This window comes from Desmodus rotundus, chromosome 4, assembly GCF_022682495.2.
Source record: "Desmodus rotundus isolate HL8 chromosome 4, HLdesRot8A.1, whole genome shotgun sequence".
Taxonomy (NCBI): domain Eukaryota; kingdom Metazoa; phylum Chordata; class Mammalia; order Chiroptera; family Phyllostomidae; genus Desmodus; species Desmodus rotundus.
Window position 1 is genome coordinate 141,128,012 of NC_071390.1, and position 21,370 is coordinate 141,149,381.

Below are 21,370 nucleotides of genomic sequence, written 5' to 3' on the forward strand. Positions count from 1 at the left end.
TAATAGGTAAATCAGTGATTTGCTTTTAAATGAATACTACTACTGCTGATCATGGTAGCCTTGAAGGGTTTGTGAGTGACTACACTATACACACGTGATGCCAGGCTTAATGGGTTTTTTTGATGCCGCTGTACATTACGCAGGGGGAATAATGTCTTATTACACAATTACTGTGACATCCACTAAAATGTGAACTAGTTTGCATAGGTTACTCCTTTGGGCAGCGCGATGTCGCTCTAGTCCACCAGGGCTTCAAGATTCACAGTGTAGAGGAAAAACATGAATTAAAGCGTATCTACTAAAATATATTTTAATAGCTGGTGTTAATGATTTTCATAACAAAAGCCAAATTATATTAACAACATTGTGTTGTTCGTTCTGTAAGTCCCTTCATTTTAAAAACATTCTTTCCTCCCAAATCATAAGCTCTCAAAGCTGGTAGGATCTTGCAAATTAATCATCAACCACAATTCTACATATTTTGAGGCAAATAGAAGCCAAACTGCACAATGATTCAATTTTGCATTTTTATCACAGGTCAAAGACTAAGCATTTCCACACTATGCCTGTAACACATTATTGCTGCTTCTAAATGCTCAGCCACTCCTTGTGTGGACTCTGAAGAATGAGACCATAATGCAGAGTTCTCTTTTCCTTCCAGTGAACCATTCGTAGTAGCAACTGATTACAAAGAAGTATATACTATGCAAACTGAATGCCATATAGCAAACACGAAAAGCATATGAAATTGCCATGAATACAACAAAGTAACAGGGACATTGGGGGAAGACGTTTACCCTGGGGATCCACCCTTCCAGGCTTGTGCCTCCCAGGATTCCAAGCATCATGGAACAGTGGGCACAGAAGCTTCATAGAACGTCGTGATTTTTTTCATCATCAGTAGTTGACAGAGGCCCAGAAAGTACCCTCATGGGCACGGACTACTTGAGAAGGAGACTTTTGCTTCAGCGTTCATTTACATAGCTTCTTACATTTGTTTAAATAGCTTCTCAACAAAGCTTTCTCACCACCATGTCATGTGACCCAAAACGCACATACTTCAGCCACTTTTAGATTATCAGAAGCAAACAGCTAAGGGATAATGAATTTATGAAGTGCATTTCATCTCATGTAATGAATTCAGCCTCATAATATAATTCTTCTATCTTATAATAGGTATTTTAAATCTCAAACCTAAAATTAATGTTTATGCATCTCAACTACATATAAATCTACAAAGAACATTTCAGAAATTGATTAAGAGGAGTCAGTATTTTCTAAAGTTCTAAACCTTTAGAAGTAAAATACAATCAGCTATCACCCTTCATATCTGTCAGGAGCATCTCACTTCCCCACCACAAAAATACCAGTCATGGGTAATAAAATATTACTATAGAATAGGCAGAAGCTTGTCTGCTTGGTTTTCTCTCCCAGACCATAGTGAATAAACAAGTAATCAAAAAGGCACCTATTTTTGTATATATCTATATTATAATTTTGGTATAAACTATATCCACTCTATATAGAGATTTGTTATTAAAGGATCATCCACATTTTATCTTTTCATTAAAAACATTCCACTGGAGATGGACGAAGCTTAAAACAGATACTCCTCTTCAACTTCCACTGTTTGAGAAAAGCTGGCTTCCCTCCCCTGCCCCCCTCCCGCCCCCACAGTATTGTTGCGTTCCACACAGAGAGGATCAAGAAAGAAAGACTGTGGCAAAACTGGCTAAACTGTATCTTCATCATCTTCAAGCAATGGGCCCAGTGGCAAGAGCAGGGCTGGGCTGGTCTCATCCATCTTCACACAAGGTGCTCTTGGAAATTGTGCTTGCAAATACCAGTGTGGTGTCTGGAGGTGGGGGGAGGCCTGGGGAGATGCAGGGGCATCTGACAATCAGATAAAATGTTTCAAATCAGGCTGTGCTGCCGAAGTGTAAACGACAATAAGAAGACCCAAACAAGTCATTTTGCCACAGGTGAGAGACAGAAAGCTTTCCTAGAGACCAAGAATTAGTAAAAACATTTACTACAAAAACTTACAACAAAAGCACTATATTCTGTTGCTATGCTTTTCTCCCGAGATACACGATCCGTGTACAGTTTCGTTTCTGAAGGCTTGAAAAGCATATCACACTGCCCTTGTGCTTTTATCAGGCTGGAGAACATCAATTGGAGAAAATCAGGTGCATGCTCTCTGTGCCCGGGCATTTGCAGTCTTCTGTAACTTGAATTTTAAAAACGTGTCTTTTAGACTCTTGTGTATTTGTCAGCATTGTGTATGAGATACCTCTTGCCAAATTGAAGGTGGGCAGGGGGTGTGTTGAAGGGGGAAAAACTGTTCAAGAATGTAGTTTGGAAAATGATGCTATGAAAATAGCACTTTGGTATTAAACCTATGTTTCCTAGATTTCTGCTGAGATGCTTAACGTCCTAACAAGCTTTTGGAACAATGACAACACTATCAAATTAGAGGGTTGGGGTATGTGACATCTTATCCTTCCTCAGTATTCACTGTAAAATAACTGCCCTCCAGTGAAATTCTGATCAGATCTTCATTCCTAAAGGCTAGAGGCAGAAACATTTTGCTATGCAAACATTATGTAAAGCTTACAATTTCAGGAGAATTATTCCCCAAATAAGTATTGACTTTTACATTCAATGAATCTGATTTTGAAATAAGTGGATGATAAAAACAATGGAACACCAAGCTGCTGCTTTATGGTAACTTCCCCCCATTATAACCATCATTTTTGGTCAGTTTCCTATAAATGTGCTACTTATCAAAAATGGTATCTGTCCTCCATGGAGTCTACAAATTGCATCAGTAACTAAATAACATCCTTTTTTATAATCATGAAAAGGAGTCTGGGTGAAATGTAAATATTTACTTAATTAACAATATCATAAAATTGAGAAAGCTTATTTCCCTCAGTTTTAATGAACAGAAATTTTTGCAAGAATACTGCAAGTTCGGTTTGTTTGTAGGTTTGTGTACAGGACATCAAAACTGATATAGGGTTTAATCAATTTAATCGCAACTGGTCATTGCAATAAAGAAAAATCAGTCAAGCTGGTTATTTGGTAATCCATAAAGCTCACTCAAAAAAAAATCTCCTGTTATTTGCCTGAATTTTTTTCGTTTCAATTTTATGGCGCTGTCATGTAGGTGAAGCTTGCATGGAATAAATTTTATTTCATTTACTCTCTTAGAGAGATGGAATGAAATTACTGATATTCAAAAGTATTTGCCAACCTTTCAAAGGTGTTAATGAATTAACTTTTGCCTTTGGACTGATAAACATTTCAGTAAAAGATACTTTTAGAAAATGTTTTGTTAATTTCTTTGATTATATCATGTAAGGATATGACATCATACAAGACCCATACACTTTGTCACATTGTTGTAACTTCTTTTTCAGTTTCATCTCAACTATAGAGTCGGATCCTACATGAATGCTACCCTGTTGCATGTCCCAATTAAGTGGCCCAATCAGAAAAACACAGTTGCTGATGGATGATAATCTCTCAGGTGGCCTAGACTGGGGACTCAGGGGAAAGTCACAACCTGCCGGTAATGGCTGCAGTCAGGGCTTCGAATCCAGCAAGAAACTGCAAGTTCATCTGAAAATCAGAATCTACAACAATTTCATTTCCCGTGAACAACCTGTTGGGCCTGTAGCTGAAATCTCTGACGACATTCCTATCTCACCTCCTGAATGAAATTCAGATAACAAAAAACAGAAAGTGAAAAGAAAGTCTTTTCATTAACCAGTTTCAGTGGCTAGATTTCCATTCCAGAATCTGAGTACCATTTCCAAAATAAGAAACCAGACCTTCTCTCTCTCTATGTGGAGTCGGTAGTTTTCGCTCACTGGTTTTCTCCACACACTTCATGTCCCACTTTGTCACTGGCTCCTGTTAAGTTTTCTTAACTTTTAAATCAACAGCAGCATTAAATTGATAAAAGCTGTTCAATAAACACCTAAATCGCTTATTTACTAGAGTATACATCTATGTCCTAAATTGTAAATCCTTCAAAACTACAGTGCAATGCAGCAGGAGAATCTCAAGCAACTTTTCAAAATTATGTTTTTCTGATGAGCTGGCAACTAGAGGAAGGGCTTTTAGAGATCAGCCACACTTTTGCTTTAGTAAGAGAAATGGGCAGTGTAGCTGCCTATGTTACAGAAGCTTGAACCTACATGTCATGCAACAGGGTGAAGGCTATTAGGGAAATAACACAGATGACCTTAAATTTGCCCTTTGCAGAGTACCTGTGAAGTTATTTGGTCCTGACATTCTGTGGACCCAAGCATATGAGTACGCTTGGCTCCACAGAATGTAAATGGGGAGTAGGATATGCCTTGGTACAAATGCGAAATAAATAGACCCAAGTTGGCCAAGGAAACAAAAAATTTTCTTTGTTCAGTAGAAGTTTCTAGGTCCCTAAGGCCACCAGTCAATGCAATTTTACCCAAACTGTCATTCTGTCACTGCTAACATTTATTATATTAGGCAATTTTTCACTGGAATTGGAAATTGCCTAATAACTCCACAGCTAAACGGTGTTACTGAATTAAGAGAATTGGCTTCTGGTGATTCCAAAGTGACAGCTAAGAAGTCTCATATACTTGTTACATTTACGGGACAATCAACATCTCTATTAAAGTCTACAAAAATACATTTCCCAGAAGGGTTCAGTAGCCAATCAAAAGAAACCAGTAACAATTAGCAGCACCAGGTCTCCAGACTCGGTGTTTTGTTCACAGGAATTACTAACACTGCTGCTGTTTGCAGCCCGGAAATCATTCCTTCTTTCTGGTACCTGTGTGCCTAATTGTCAAAGTAAGGATAAATTATTGTAAAATAACTTCCAAGTTGTCTTAAAAGTATCTTCTATCTTTTAAAAAGATTAGGTTTAGTGTACATTAGAATAAAGCTCAAAGGGCAAGAAGAAATAACTAATTAACAAATTCAATGTAATTTGCTGGGAGCATCCCGGTTTTCCCAGTTCTCTGCACCGTGCCGTACATCCAGCCGTCATCGATGGGCTGCACATTGACGATGTAGTCGCCGTCCCTGAAGGAGACTTCATCTTCATCCTGGGCACTGTAATCGTACATGGCTCGGTAGGTCCTCTGGAAAAGGAAAGACAGGGTCACACGATGAATACCAAAATAGTCATGGCCACAAATAACAATGACAACAAACCAACACACCCATAAAGTAACTATTAGGAATGTTTCCAAGTACATTCATTCCTGGAGATTTGTACACTGGAGCCTAGTGTCCCAGCTATGCTCATCTCAAGTTCACTAGGTTAGCAAAACGCATAACATTGGGGGCCAGAATGAGGACAGAGCGGGCCGCTAAATACAACTGCTAGCCCAGCAACAAGTAAGCTTTGAAGCAGGAAAGCCCAGCTCCCCCCAGCTTCAGCTGGTCCCAGAGACATCAGGTCACACAGATTCTCCCTAGTCCACGGTCTGCGGGGAACGAAACCTGCCGTGGTGGCAGGCAGATCCAAGTCGGCACCACGTCACTGCAACTGGTCCCCTGGCAGAGGTAAGAAACTTGTCTTAAGCAGTTACTAAGAATTTTTGTTTCCTCTTAAAAATATATAAAACAGAAGAAAAAAATCAATAATTACTCATTTTTTTGTTTTTTGTATCATAGTGGTAGAAATTTAGCATGTAAATGTTTTAAATATTAAGGTACATATAACTAAATCTTTATTACAATGAGGAAAATGTCCTGACTTCAAACTATGTCACAAAACTGTGTCATCAAAGCAGTATAATATTGGCATAAATCCATGGAATGGAATAGAGAGCCCAGAAATAAACCCATGCATATATGGGCAATTAATTTATGACAAAGGACCCATGAATATACAATTGGAAAAGGACAATCTTTTCAATAAATTGTGTTGGCAACACTGGACAGCCACATGCAAAAGAATAAAACTACACCATTATTTTACATGATACACAAAAATAAACTCACAGTGGATTAAAGATTTAAATGTAAGACCTGAAACCATGAAATTCCTAGAAGAAAGCAATTCATTTTAGTGATAACTTTTTTGACACCAAAAGTAAAGTCAACAGGAACAAAAATAAATAAAGTGGGACAATATCAAACTAAAACACTTCTGCACCGCAAAAGCAATTGTCAACAGCATGAAAAGGCAACTTACTGAATGGGAGAAAATGTTTACAAATCATATCTGTGATAAAGGGTTAATATCAAAAATATAAATTGACTTTTGCTATACTTGTTTTCATTTAAGGTCAAGAATTTAGCTAATATTAACATTAGACAATCTCAAAATCAAGTGAATTCGTAAACTGAGGAAATTGGCTGAGACACACAGAATTTAAGAGTGACTGAAGATAACTTTCAAACTGCTGGGTGTGTGGCGGGCCAAGTGTCTGTCTCAGGAGCTTGGAGAAGCAATTTCAGCATGAGATGTCACATTTGACTAAATGAGAAACACCGCTTGCAAATTTTACATTTAATGAATGAGTCAATGATTCAAGATTTCCAGTAGGAGGATTCAAAGATGTGTTGGCTCTGTCATTTAAGTTTTTGCAGCCATTTTGATTAATGCTCAGATTAACTAGTTAATGTGACCAAATATTTGTGCTTTATAGATCCAAATGAAGATCATAATTGGCTAACACCAATCATAAAGTAACAATAAGGATATCATACGAGTAGATTCTTTGTGTTTTATGGTTTACATGTTTTCACATTACACCTTCCCTCCTTAGTGGTTTATCTCTGTAAGTCCTTTGCTTCTTTCAGATGGGTTGTACAAATGGCAGCACATTATTTATCCTCTACACGAACATGCACATGCCCATCAAGAAATAAATAGATAAAGAAGAAGTGGTACATATATACAATGGTATAATACTCAGCCATAAATGAAATCTCGCCATTTGCAACAACACAGATGGGCTTAAATGATGTGGACTCTGACCAGCGGGGTCCATGTGTTGTGGATGCGACGAACAAATTCACACGGACTGCAGAAGTCCTGTGGAGAACAGGGACAGCATGGCGGCTCTCTGAGTGAGAGAAGGCCCCGACCCCTGCCTGGACAGGCTTTTAGTGCTTTTCTGGGAGCCTTCCATGAAGGAGGGTCCTAATTTATTATGCACAGGGAAGGATGTTGCTATTTACTTCACACAGATAACAAAGAAAAGGATGTTGCAATGCAAGGGGAAAAGCAGTTGAACTGGTTACACTCTGTCCTTGGGAGGTTTAGCCCAGACTTTAGGAAGTTCTTTTAAAGATATGCAGTAAACATTTGCTGCCTTAATTCAAGGTGAGGGAGTTTTAGCAAAAGCAAGCCTCAGATCAGCCTAGATTTAATGCAGGCCTGGTTCCCCATGGGAAAGCCGATCTGTGGGCCTGGCTCCTGTGTGCCACCTTGCACCTGTCAGTTTTCCAAACCAAGGCTGAGCTACATTCGCCACTGCCATGCAGACCAGTTCCCTACACTTAGAGGTTGTTACACGAAGTGCAATAAGTCAGAGGAAGACAAATACTGCATAATTTTGCTTATGTGTGAAATCTAAAAAACAATGAACAAAACAAAGCAGACTCATAGAGAGAACAACGATGGTATCAGAGGGGAAAAGGGTAGGGGGAATGAGTTAAAAATGTGAAGGGAGATAAGAGGTGCAAACTTCCAGTTATAAAAGCAGCAAGGCATGGGGTTGTAATACACAGTACAGGGAATATAATCGATAATACCACAATGACATTGCATAGTGACAGACGGTTACTAGGTTTACTGTGGTGATTGATCACAATGTAAGATAAGTAGATGTCGAATAACTATGCTGTACACCTAAAACAAACATAATATTGTATATTAACTATATGTTAATAATAAATTCTAAAATATAAAATAAATAGAAATCATTTTAGCATTACAATGCACAATATTCTATTCCATGCATGTTTCTATTCTGGAGATGAAGTAGAAAACCAGGGAAAAAGGAGCACTTCAAGCCCACACTTACTAGATTTGGTGAGTGCTGCATTGACCTCATGGAAGACAGGCTGGTCTGGTGCATGTAGCCATAGCCTTGGGAATGGCTTTGCTGGTAGGCTCCAGGAAGAACAGGGGCTGCACATTAAATACACACACAGATTCCTTAAAGCAAGTCTCAAAATCCCCCCCTAGCCCCTCAAGTGACTTCATTTTCTGCGAGAATCTTCTAAAGCACAATGTCATTTTTCAGTGTAATGGCAAATTGGGATAGTGATGTTATAAGCAATCTGTAGGTTAGTATAAATCTCAGTAATTAAGGACATATTGAATATATAGAGAATCAGTTTAATGTGCAGTTAAAATATTAGAAATATTTGTTACTCTATTTCAGTTGTTATATTAAAATAACATACAAAAAATAAATTTCCCATAATCCCTTAACAAAACTATGTTTTTACTTGATCATGTGATCCCCTAAGTATTTTCAAAAAGTAATAAGATATTTAAAGGAATATAATTGGATTGTCAAACCAATGACAGAGTATAAATGTTTTCACTGGATACTTCTCATATAACAGAAGGCACTGTTATATGAGAAGTCTCATATATTTCATGTGAAATATATTTCATATGTCTGAGACATATCTCATATATGTCTCAGAATATTTCAAGACATAGAGCTGAATGTTACCTTTACAAATGTAAGCACAGCATATATTTAGCAACATAGGTTAATAAGTCTACACTGTTAAAATAAACTTTTACTTAGACTATATGAATTTTCTATTTTATTTGGGCTGTAAGTCAAGACTAAATCAGTCAGCTGAGTATGTTACAAAAGCCTGAGAAACCAAACCACTTAAAGAATGTCATAAACATTGTCCCTCTATATTTAAAAACTACTATCAAAATAGTATTAACTTAGTTTGTGCTGTTCTCATCACTAATTATGACATTCAAAAGATATGTTTGAAGAACACTGAATTCTAGTGAAATCAACACAAAAGCTAGATAAAAACCCCACAAAACCGGTGGACATATGTTTGTGCGTTTCTCTGGCAGTACGTATGTTTCAGTATTAGGAGACAGAAATACGAGGTTTAAATGAGGGCATTTTAGCTGCATGCTCTTCACTACATTTTGAATTAATTATATTATATGGCATATTAGTAAAACTTGTATAATACATGTGCTGTAAAAATCTATATCAGGTTGCCATTTTTGTTCAATCAGGTCGAATATATACAAGGGGGACCCCCAAAAAACAGAATTATCTTCTGTAGGGCAGGCCCCTTGTAGTACAGGCTTCCCCCACTAGGTGAGAGTTCTAGGAACCCATTGGTATCAGTGTACCAGCGGGCATTGTTGTGAGAGGCTGCATTCAGATTCAGTGAATTTCTTTTTAAGACTCTTTCAACACATTTGCCCATTTCGTGATGGGTGATTTATGAGTGCACCTGCCCACACCACGCTGAGTGTTCAGCAGTTTTTGACCAAAAACAGCACGACCCCCAAGCCTCACACTTCCTATTCACCTGATCTCACCCTGAGTAACTTTTTTTTTGTTTCCCCAGATGAAAAAAGTCTTCAAAGGGAAACATTTTGCTGATGTGGAAGAGGTGAAATAAAAATGGCAGAAGCACTAAAAGGCATCAAAATCAATGAGTTCAAAAACTGTTTTGAACAGTGGAAAAGTCTTGATAGGTATATTGCATCAAATAGAGTACTTTGAAGGTGACTGAAGTTTAAACATGTAAGAATAAACATACACAATTTTTAATAAACAAATTCTGGATTTGGAGGGTTCTCCCTCAAAGTAATTATTATGGGTTGATTTCTTTAGCACAGTTTTAATAATAAAATAATAAAGCAGATGTAATTCTTGGGTGTTATGAATAATGTTTTCTAAGTGGCACGATCATTCTAATGATACATGAGAACAGCAAACTACAGAAGTTTAATATTCAGAAAATTACAAAACATTAATGTGTTCTCCAGATGGTAATGACATTAGGTGGAATGGGGATTTGTTCTTAGTAGTTCTTGAATTAATTCCTATTACAATGTTGTTACAAATTGTCTTTATTTAATGCCTACATGTGTCATCAAAGAGAATTGCCACGATCTTTACTCAGATTTGTAGTACATTATAAAGGTATGAAAACATTAAACATCAAATACTTCAGAGAATAGCGCTTTCTAACATTATCAACTCAATCTAAATACCTAAGGTCAAGAGATATAAAAGATATTGTCAAAATTCACTTGTGAAGAAAAATAAAGAAATCCTCATAAATATATGCAGGCCCACTTAATTAGCTGAATGAAAGGGCCTTTTCCGCACACTGGAAACCAGAAACACTGACCACTTACTTAGTCACTCCCTCGACTCTCTGCAAATATACTTTTTATTATAAAATTTTTATTGCAGAAATATTTACTGAGCTCGTGCATGCAGAGCTCACTACTTTGCCTGTCACTTAGTCAACCTCCATAACTGTTAACCATTATCGCTTCCCACCACGCCCACAGCCTGCCAGGCAGAGGAGCACTGACAAAAACAAGCGCCCTCCGCGAGAAGTGAGGGCCTTTTGCCCAATTAAAGAAATGACTCGATACCTAGAGCACTTCCAGTGAGATGTATTATCAGTCAATCATTCCAACTGCGCACTCCAGCTGGGCACTCCCGAAGTGGTTTTTGTCCATTACATGAGTCATTTCATTAATTATTATTTTAACCTATCTGTAAATGCTATGTAAGTTTAAATAAATAACCCTGTAAACTTAAAATAAAAGTTAATCTTTTAATTCTTTGTTATACTATTTAATTATGACCTTTAAATTTTGATGTACAGAGTAAAGCACAACCATCTTAAAATATTTTGGGAAAGAACTAACAGGAATGGACAACAATGAAAAATAGAAACATTAAATACACCATCTCAGAGGCTGTAATATTTTATGTTTACACAGTTTGTATATAATCCCAGTTTAGTGCCTAGCAGTATTAACAATTAAAGAATGTGGTTTAATAGTATTCTCTAATTTTGGCTTTTAACAATCAAATATAGGTATGCCTACTTAATTATTTAAGTTTGACCTTCAAAGTGAACCTGTAGTTATTGCCAAATACAGCAGGAAATAAAAGTAATGTACTGTATTTTTTGGACTATAAAACATACTCCCCCCCAAATTTGGGGGGCAAATGGGGGTGCATCTTATAGTCCAAATGTAGCTTACCTGGCTTGCCGGGGCAGGGGAGGGGGTCGGTGGCAGTGGAGCGGGGTCACAGGAGGCAGGAGCAGGACCACATTTTTTGCTTCAAAATTTTTTTTCCTATTTTCCTCCTCTAAAACCTAGATGCATCTTATGGTCTGGTGTGTCATGTAGTCCGAAAAATATGGTATTTATCCGAACTATACATGGGTTTGAGAGCAGGAGAGAAAGTGTGAAATGAGAAACCTTAGTGCAAATATAATCTATCTAGTCCCTATGGTTTCTCTTCATGCTTTTGTTGATTATTTCCATTTCCCTCTCCAACTGCACTATTAAATGCAAGTTCCGTTGGGGGTATTACACCTTGCCATCTACTCTATACCTGGTGTACTGAGTTTTTAAGCTCCTATTAGGGCTACGAAAACTATAACTGAGAGCCCAGAGAAATCAACTTACTGAAAGCAAATACCAATTTTAAAAGAGGCACAGGGTAAAGGGAGGATGAGCGGTGAGGGAAGGAGACTTGACTTTGGGTGGGGAACACACAGTACAATACACGGATGATGTGTTACAGAACTGTGCACCTGAAACCTGTATCATTATTAACCAGTGTCATTCCAATAAATTCAATAAAATAGTAAGTAAAAAGAGGCATAGGCATTGCTTTTTTATTGTCTTGTTACACAATTGCTTTTTATAGAGCATAGATAAAACAAGCAAAGGGAAATGGGAAGCAATGACTATGGAAATTGCATTTATTAAAAATTTGGTTAAAAGACAGTCCACGTGAGTCAGAGATTTCTTCCATGAAAATATGAAATTCAAAGGGTTGTGCAAACAATAGATGTTAGGCTAACTTCACAACAAACAAGGACTTAGTGTGAAAGAGAAAAATACAGTGCCCTCTTTATTAACCAGTGGAGTGAGGTCCTACAAGCATTGGCACAGATGGATGATGATAAAAATATGATGGTCTTACAACCCAAGAGTATTGAGTTGGAGGGGTTTTTGTTTCAATAACATGAAAGTCACAAAGCAATAGCTTTCATTATCCTAAGGCAACAATAAAACGCAGACGTGTGATTCAACTTGCATTTTGCATTGGTGAAATTTATCGACCAGAGATCTGGAAGCTGACAAAAGCTCTAAGGATTTTAGGGTTAATGTGGAGTGTCCTACATACTTGCAGAACCAAAATATCACTCCCACTGCACAATAAAGTTCTTCCACAGTCAGCCAGGACTAATACTTTCCACTTAATGTTTATTCTTATTATGAGAAATAAAAAACCAAGATAAAGAAGTAAGCAGACATGAAGATCACAAAACAGAAGGTGAAGATGGAGAAAGAAAATTTTTAGGAGGCTTCACAAATCTGAAAATGAAAAAATGATGAAAAACATGCAACTGTAATACAAAGATTAGAGCAAATGAACCGAAGAAATGTACATACAATGAAAGGAAAAAGGACCCAAAAAGAAGTCCACTTTGGGGGATGTGCCCAGAGTAGGTGAAGAAGGGTGTTATGTAAGTGTCCTCGGTGTGCAAGAGTCCTGTATGTTGTCTTTTAGTTATCAGAGCTGGTCTCTTAGATAGATACATCCCCGCTTTACAGAACAGAAATACAGCGGCTGGCAGATTAGGCAGGAAGGCAGTGGAACAATGATCCCTGCACAGTGACACCACAGCAAAGGCCTCCAGTCATCAAAGACAGGTGGTTTGGAAAACTCCCCATGACTACAGGGTAACAGTGGGCAGCCAAACTCCAAATTCAAACATAAAATAAAAGTAGTGCTTTGTTGTTGTCTTGGCCCATTGGGGCTGCTACAACAAAATACCACAGACTGGGTGGCTTAGCCAATAAACATTCATGTCTCACAGTTCTAGAGACTGGGAAGTCTAAGATTAAGGTGTCAGCAGGATCGGTATCTGGTGCATTCTGGCTTCCTGGTTCAAATTTCTGTGTCCTTATATGACAGAAGGGGACCAGAGAGTCTCTTTTATAAGGGCACTAAATCACATTCACGAAGGCTCCACCCTTGTGATTGAATCATCTCCCAAAGGCCCCACCTCCTAACACCATCACAGTGGGAGTTAGATTTCAACACGTGAGTTTGGGCGCGGGGGGAACACAAGCATTCCGTCTACAGTAATAGCTAACTAATAAAGACATAATACAAACAAGAGAGAATAACTATGGGGCTTTTCCTCAAGGCTTACTTCTTGAAAAATCCAGAATAAGGAGAAAATCACCAGAAGATTTCCAATAAAGAAATATAAGATGCAATAAAATTACTGTCAGATTTTCCAGTCCTTGACTACGGTTTTATCAGCTAATGCATGTCAAAAAATGTTTTGGGTTTTTTTTTTTTTAGGACAAAAAATCTCTATTTAGACTATTACAGGAGAATTGCTAAACTGAAGGAAAACAAATAAAAAAGAGAAAGTATAAAGATGCTGCTAGTTTTGAACAAACTATTAAATAATGGGCTAGGCCCTAACTAGACCTTATCCAGGCCATGAGCAAGGTGGTCAAATAACTGGTAGAAAACGGGCCCATGATATGGACGCTTTAGCACATCTGGCTCTCCGTGTCAGAACCCAGGTCCTCATGGCATTGCTTTCTCTCCACAAACCACAAGTGGGGATAATCCATGTGGACTAGCATAAATCCACAACATTTATGCTAATCCAGCAATGAAATGCTATTTTTTAATCTAAGAGAATTCCTAGCAGTATAGAAAATGATTTTCCTTCCCCGCAGAAAACAGAAACAAGCCAGATTGCCTCTAGGTTTGAAATGTTTGGTTTTTAATGATAAACAGTGAATAGACAGCTGCCTAAAAAACAAGCTTGCTACATCATAAACTATTAGCATAAAAATGAAATGATCTACAACTGAGTTAAACAAATTTTAAAGGCATGCATGATCATCACTGTGATACAAAATATGTGCTCGAATGTTGGAAATGATATGTAAAAATAAAAGCGAACATTACTCTTTCCTGTGTTCATTTTGCACTCAGGCAGGGGCCACGAACTGGGGAAGCAAAGAGACGGTGGAGGAACCAGCTACTTGCAGTGGTTTCTGCCTTGGCTGCTTATCACGTTCTCCTGGATCTTTTAAAACCATGTTATGCCCAGATCCCCCGGAACAATTAAATCAGAATGTCTGGAGTGGGAATGGGAGGGACTGGACATTGGTGTTTTATTTTTTAAATCTTCCAAGGTTTTCAAATGGTCAGCCATGATGGTAAATCCCTGAGCTATTGCAACTTCCTTCTCCCTCAGGTGACACAAATTTAGGGGCACATGTGGCCTTATTTAAGCTATTCCCAAATTCCCTCTCTTCCCCTGCAATGGACAATGTTTATGTCATTCTCCCCACCCCCAATTCTTATGTTGAAACCTAACCCCAATGTAATGGGATTTGGAGGCGAGGCCTTTGGGAGGTGATTGGGTTGTAGGGGTGGAGCCACCATGAATGAAATTAGTGCCCTTGGGAGAACAGGCCAGAGAGCTAGCTAGCTCCCTTTCTGTCATGTGAGGGCACAAGGAGAAGACAGTAGTCAGCCACCTGGAAGAGGAGCCTCACCCACCCATGCTGGCAACCCAGTCTCAGACTTCCAGCCTCCAGAACTGTGAGGAACAGATTGCTGTTGTTTGTAAGCCACGTGGTCTATGGTACTCTGTTACAGCAGCTGGAAGAGGCTAACACATACCCTACTGTATGACTTCTTTCTAATATTTGTGGAGGCAGATGTTTAAATCTGGGACTCAAGGAGAAACTGGGAATTGTGATAAGTTATCTGAGTCAACAGAGAGGTAACTGGAGTATAATTTGGAGGCTAACATGAAACACTCCTGTGAAGGCAAGTGCCACAAAACACAATGATTAGCAGACTAATGGGAGCTGGCCCCACTTCCCGGGGCCTGACCACCACAGAACACAGTCACCATCTGCAAGGAAAGGAGACTGCAGCCAAAAAATGTCTTTGCAATTCAAAAATTCTCTCTCAAGCCAGTGCAATGTTCCTAACAATTTTCTCCTTTTAGATCCCCCAATCGTCTTTGTTTTAATTTTCTAAGGTAAGTTTTATTACTATAAAGTATTGCAAACCTCTTTTAAGCAAATGCAGTACACATGAAAATATTTAAGCAATAGGTATGAGGCCCTGAGAGTGACACTTAATGGGGGAAAAGATGACACATAGGATTCTGCTTCCCAAGCAATACACGGTATGAATACAATAAAATTTAAATAATGTAAATGAAATGTTTATAACTAGGGAGACCAATTCAGCTTGCTCAGGAGTTTCCCAATCTTGGTGCTGACAGTTCTGCTTCACAGGAACTACCTCAGTCTTGGGCAAATTGGGACGGGTGGTCTCCCTACCTACAACGTGCCAGGCCCTGTGCTTAGCACGTCACATGCATAAGCCAGTATACTTGTCACCATTTTACAGGTGGTAAATCCCCATCCATTACAGATGGAGACCAAAGGTCAGCGAGATTCAGTGACTTTGTCAACCAGAGCTAGATAGGGACCAGGATTTAGAAGCCAAAAATCTGAATGCACAGCCCAAACTCCCGACTACACCACACCAAAATGATCAGGGAAGTAGTGACAAGACAGCATAAGATTAATCTCCAAATAGCCATTGTGGGTTCAGACACATGGAAGAGCACCAAGCTCCCAGGAACAGTGGGGCCTTGATCTGATGCTGGAAGTGTCAGCAACCCGCCATTCATTCTTGCTGGTGGGGCAGACGGGAGTGAGAGGCAGGGAAAGGCAAAGGAAGGGGGGTGTAAAGGCTTGGAGAGATATGCACTTAGGCTGGTGTATGCACACAGAGATTACTCTGTTTTTCGTGGTAAACTTTAGAGTGTCAACCGCATAAGAAATTTATATCTGTTGATGAGGTGTGCCAGAGCATCTCTGGAAGAATTATAGTGAGAGTAACTCATTCACCTTTGGAAAAGCAAGCTCAAATCACAGAAAGTAGCATCACTTCTGAAGCAATGGCTTTTAGATTTCTTTTCAGTGTCATTTTAGCATCTGATAAGTCTCTGACTGTATTCGATCTTTGTTTCTTTTTCCCATTGCCAGTGCTATCCTATTTTACCCAGAGCAATTGTCATTCAGTCACCTTATCCTGCATGAATAATTTCAAGTCTGTGCTCTAATCATATCTCCTGATATGACTTCAACCACTTCCCCACTGAGCATCAAAGACACTCGTGATGATGCCTCCAAACAGTAACCCAAACCATTCTGTAGAACACAACATGGCTGAGCATGCTACTCCCCCAGGTCAGCATCAAAAGAGTGACAAGCTCTTTCCCACAGACATGCTAAGAATTTAGTTGAAAATACAATGAAATCCAAGAGATTATTTAACCATTTTCTTCCCCAACCTCAAGCAATCATATTTATAATGTTATTTTAATCAAATAAAGTTAAATACTTAAAAATTTCTGATTACCTGTTAATTTCTAATTAACTGCAAAAGAAAACATACAGGTTATGTATTTTTTGGAACTGTACATACATATATATTACTTTTTACCATTCATTTATATATTTAGCTTAGTTGTCTCAAGTAAGAACTTCTAAAATACTGTTTAGGGATTCTAGAGTTCCTAACTATTAAAAAAAAGTACAAAATTCATTATATTTTAAGTTATCAGAAAAAGAAAAGCCCAGAAAAGCGGTATGTTCTGATTTCAAAGTTAACTCACTTGTGACTGTTCTCTGACAGAACAAGCTAAAACATAATATCATCTGAATATAACCAGAGATTCAAGAATAGCTGTTATTTTGCCTCAGAATAATCTAGCCAACTTATACTTGATATCTAAATTTCAACTAGCATATTTTGTTCTCCAGTTTGTTTCTCATTTTTAGCGACTTAGCCAGGATAAACTCCCCAACCTGTAACTATAAACCAAACCACAAATATAAGCAGGGTTGTCACTAAGGGAAAAAGAAATAATTCCTGCCCCAAATTTCAGAGTCTTTAATAACATTCTCATGGCACAATATCCATATGGTATATATCTGTGTCTACACACACACACCTGCACGCTATCCCTCGAAGCAAAACAGACAAGAAAATAAAGCCGAGTACAGTACAGGTAGTACCTACGTAATTTGGCGCAATCCTCTGAGAAGATGACAGCAATAAAGCACTTAAGAACAGCAGGCAGACGGGAATGCTGCTTCCATTTAGGCAAGCCACAGTGCCACGTCTAGCTTTTGGACACAAATTATATCATGACTAGTCAGGTCATAGCAAATCCCAATTTTCCTTGGTGAATAAAACTGCAAATATTGTATCAATATTGTAAGTGTTGAAGTCATATTGATGCAAATATTGTATCAATCAATCTTACACAGAAAGATTCTTCATTCAAGTACAACAAAAGGAATGCGCATAATGCCAATGCAGAAGGTAGTCTGTAAATACTCACGGAATACATGCATACAACTGAAAACGGGACCATCTGTTTGCCTTGTTTCTTCTGTTAATCAATTCAAATCCTAGGGAGTATCATCAATCCACATGAAGTTCCCAAATACAGTTTTACAATAGACACCTGTAGTGACAAGCCACACTGAATACTACATGTAGATATATCTCAGTATTGATTACATTTCTGAATGAGAAGGAATTTTTTCCAACCAATAGGCATATATGAAACTGACTCAAAAGAAAAAAAAGAAACTGACTCAATGTGTCCCTGGCATGATTTGAAGGCAGAAAAATGTGCAGAAATGAATGTAAAGGACTATGTGGGGTTCACAGAGCCCAAGCTCCAAGTTCAAGGTAAATGGCTGGGGCTGGAGAAGTAGGCAGGCATAAAGAGACACAGTCAGATGGAGGTAGGGAGGTGAGCAATGGGTCACTGTGATCAGACGCACAATTAGCAGGGCATTTAGACAGGACACAGGTAAGATCCCCGATCCTGAGAGGCTCGCAAGTAACAATTTCAGTACACATGGCTCAGGAATAGGAGGAGCTATGAGGACACTATGAGAAACTTTAAAACTATGAGGAAAGATAATGACAAAAAAAACAGAATGTGTAAAAAGCGTGGCACAGGGAGATCCGCAATATTTTGGGGGGAAGATTGGGCAATGCGGAGCAGCAAATCTGACAACAAGAGAAGTGGCATGACAACAAGCCTGGGCAATAGTAGGAAATGAACAAACAAAATGCAGAAACTTAATACGTCAGCCAGCAGTGTCAGCCCACAGAAATTTTAAGTAAAGCCAGGATCCAATACCCACGACCTACTAGCCTGGGGTTTGGGGCAGAAAGACATGGGGCACCTGGATGAAACAGGAAGGTCGGGGAGAGCAGAGAAATTCATGTCTACAGAAGAAATGTTGTGACTTCAGTGTTTTATATAGGACAAACATATAAATATGCATGTGTACTTACTCTGTTCCCCAAGTTGGACATCAATTTTGATCCATAAAAAAACAAAACAAAAAAACCCCTACTACGTCCAATTTCATTGTGAATGTTCAACAGCATGAACATCAAGAATACCTATTCTGTCCTTTCCATGTACACTGCTTTACAATTTGCAAAGCTCTTCCAGCGTTTTCTCACATGGTGCACATGCTTTAGCCACATTTCTATCTTCCTGACGATCAAATCTCCCCTTTTCCGCAACCAGCCCAGCTTCACAGGAAATACACTTTTAATGTTTTATTGTTTGCTACTTTAAGTTTCAGATGTTTGTCCTTCAGACACATATGGAACCCTTTGATTTAATTTTTGAAAATCAATGAAAAACACGTGTGCATCTTGGAACAGGTGTTATTCATTAGTGTTTAATCCTTTCCACAATTTCACACTCAGAAAAGGAAACTTAGCATGTTTCTTTCTTTCCACATCCATTGATGCTGAGAACATGAGTTTCTCTAAGTACTTCAATTTAATCAGAATCCTAAACCTTTTTCTTGGGGGAGCAGAAGAAGTAACTAAACATTTCTAAAATTTGTTTTGAAACTTTCTGAAATTTGTAACAATTTCTAAAAAAGTGTACAATGTGTGATTTTTTAAAGGCTAGATGGCTAAAAACAATCATGTAATATTATGCTAATTGTATTTTACACTATAAAGGAATCATTAATTTCCACTGAGATTAGTTTTATCACAGAGACTTAGTATTTCAACCATCAACTCTAAATATTCCTAAACTTAAATGAAGACACTAAAATATTACTTTTTTGAAAAACACTAGCAAACTTCTCAAATTCGTATCAGAAATAATAAACACAGTGGAGAAATAATACATCTGAAATTTACTGTTGAATATATTTTCCTTTTAGAAGTCAGGTTAGGAAGGAGTTAGAATTTGTAGGAGGTTTGAGGGTTGGCCATCCATAATCAGAAAACTAAAGTGGTGGCTAAAATAGAAATACTGCCAAGTTTACTTTAAATGAAGATCGAGAATTCAAACTGAGTGTGTTTTCCAGTAGATAGTTCTGTAAATTTTAAAACCGTGCTCATGACTAAAAACCAATAACACTGAACTTGGGCAGAATGTTCTCTATAAATCATAAAACATAAATCCTCAATGGGAAAAGAGAATTAACAGAAAAAAATTAATGAGAATACTAGACAAAAGATAGTGACTTCATGGATTTTATTCACATTAAAAGAGACTGTGAAACACTGCCAGTTGAGTGCATTGTTAATAATGCCTGAGTTAAATATTTCTGTTCTCAGTGTAAAGGCAAATTTAACTTTTAATGACAACTGTTGTCCTTAGGAACTCAAAGCACATCCTAGTGGTCTTTGCTGAATCTAGAAAAGTGGTTCTTTGGTCTTGCATTTTTGTCTCCTTTCATTTAGCACTTACTCATGGGCCCTCCCAGTCCCGCGCTAGGTACTGGAAGAGAAGCGCCATGACGCATTCATTCTGTCTCCACAGAGGTTCTGACAATAAACGGGATACACTGAGACAGAAACCAAAAGGAGACAGCTGTACTGGAAAAACAATAAAAACAATTTTTTTAATAAAAATTAAAAAAAGCTTTATTTAAAAAAAAGAAATCATAAAAGGTATGAATTTCAGAATTTGGGTGTACACTTTTATTTTACTGAGTCCCTAATGAGGAAAGATGTCATAACTAACATACACAAAAACTAAGATGAGGTGCATTTGTATGAAAACAGAATTGTTAATGTGAGAATGATTTACTGATTTCTTGATATGGAAGGTCATTAGCAGACTCAGGCTTTGTAATAAACATTGGTTATAATGTTACATCCCAGTGATACATATTACATTACTACTTTTTAAAATTTATAATAATTATTATTGCACTGTTACTCCTAAGTCAAATTAGCTTTAAGCAGACATTAATAAAGATCAATGCCATGTTTTCATGATTTAGTACATGTAGCAAAGCTGGTTATATTTCAGATCAAATTTAATTTGAATATGTTTATATATTCAACAATGTTTATTGAGCATCTACTGTAATACAGGTTCTATTCTAGGTGCTAATTGCAGACTAGAGAATAAAAGCAGGCAGCAAGATTCTGTTCCAAAAGAGTTTATATTCTGGGGCAGACAGAGACACTATACAAATAAGCTACTTAAAACATAATGAAATATCAAGTAGGAAAAAAGAGTTCTGAATATATATCCAGAAGGATTGCTGGATCATATTGTAATTCTATCTTTAATTTTTTGAGGAACCTCCACACAGTTTCCCATAGTTGCTGCACCTCCTACATCCCCACCAACAGTGCGTAAGGGTTCAAATTTCTCCACGTGCTCACCAAACCTTCTTTGTTGTTTGTTTGGGGTTTTAAAATAATAGCTATCATAACAGATATAAGGTGATATCTCATTGTGGTTTTGATCTACATTTCCCTGATATCATGGCCCCTTGTTTACTGGGGCACTATACACACTAGCTAAAAATGAATACAACCCAAATGACCATCAATGGATGAATGAGTACAGAAAATATGGTATATACATACAATGAAATATTATTCAGCCTTAAGAAAGAAGGAAATCCTACATTTCAACAACATGGACGAACCTTGAGGACATTATGCTAAGTGATACAAGCTAGTCACAAAAGGACAAACAGTGCATGATT

General features: G+C 37.8%; 1 protein-coding gene across 2 annotated transcripts in view; it reads right to left on the minus strand.

Moving 5' to 3' along the window:
* Positions 1-296: 296 nt before the first annotated feature.
* Positions 297-21,370, minus strand: part of NEBL (nebulette) — a 353,824-nt gene continuing 332,750 nt past the window's right edge. For both annotated transcript variants that reach the window (XM_024576170.4, XM_045183790.3), the window contains 2 exons: positions 8,046-8,152; positions 297-5,144 (listed from right to left, as the gene is read on the minus strand). In XM_024576170.4, the coding sequence (XP_024431938.1) occupies positions 4,968-5,144; positions 8,046-8,152 (284 nt within the window). In that variant the 3' untranslated portion in view covers positions 297-4,967. The remainder of the gene's footprint in view (positions 5,145-8,045; positions 8,153-21,370) is intronic.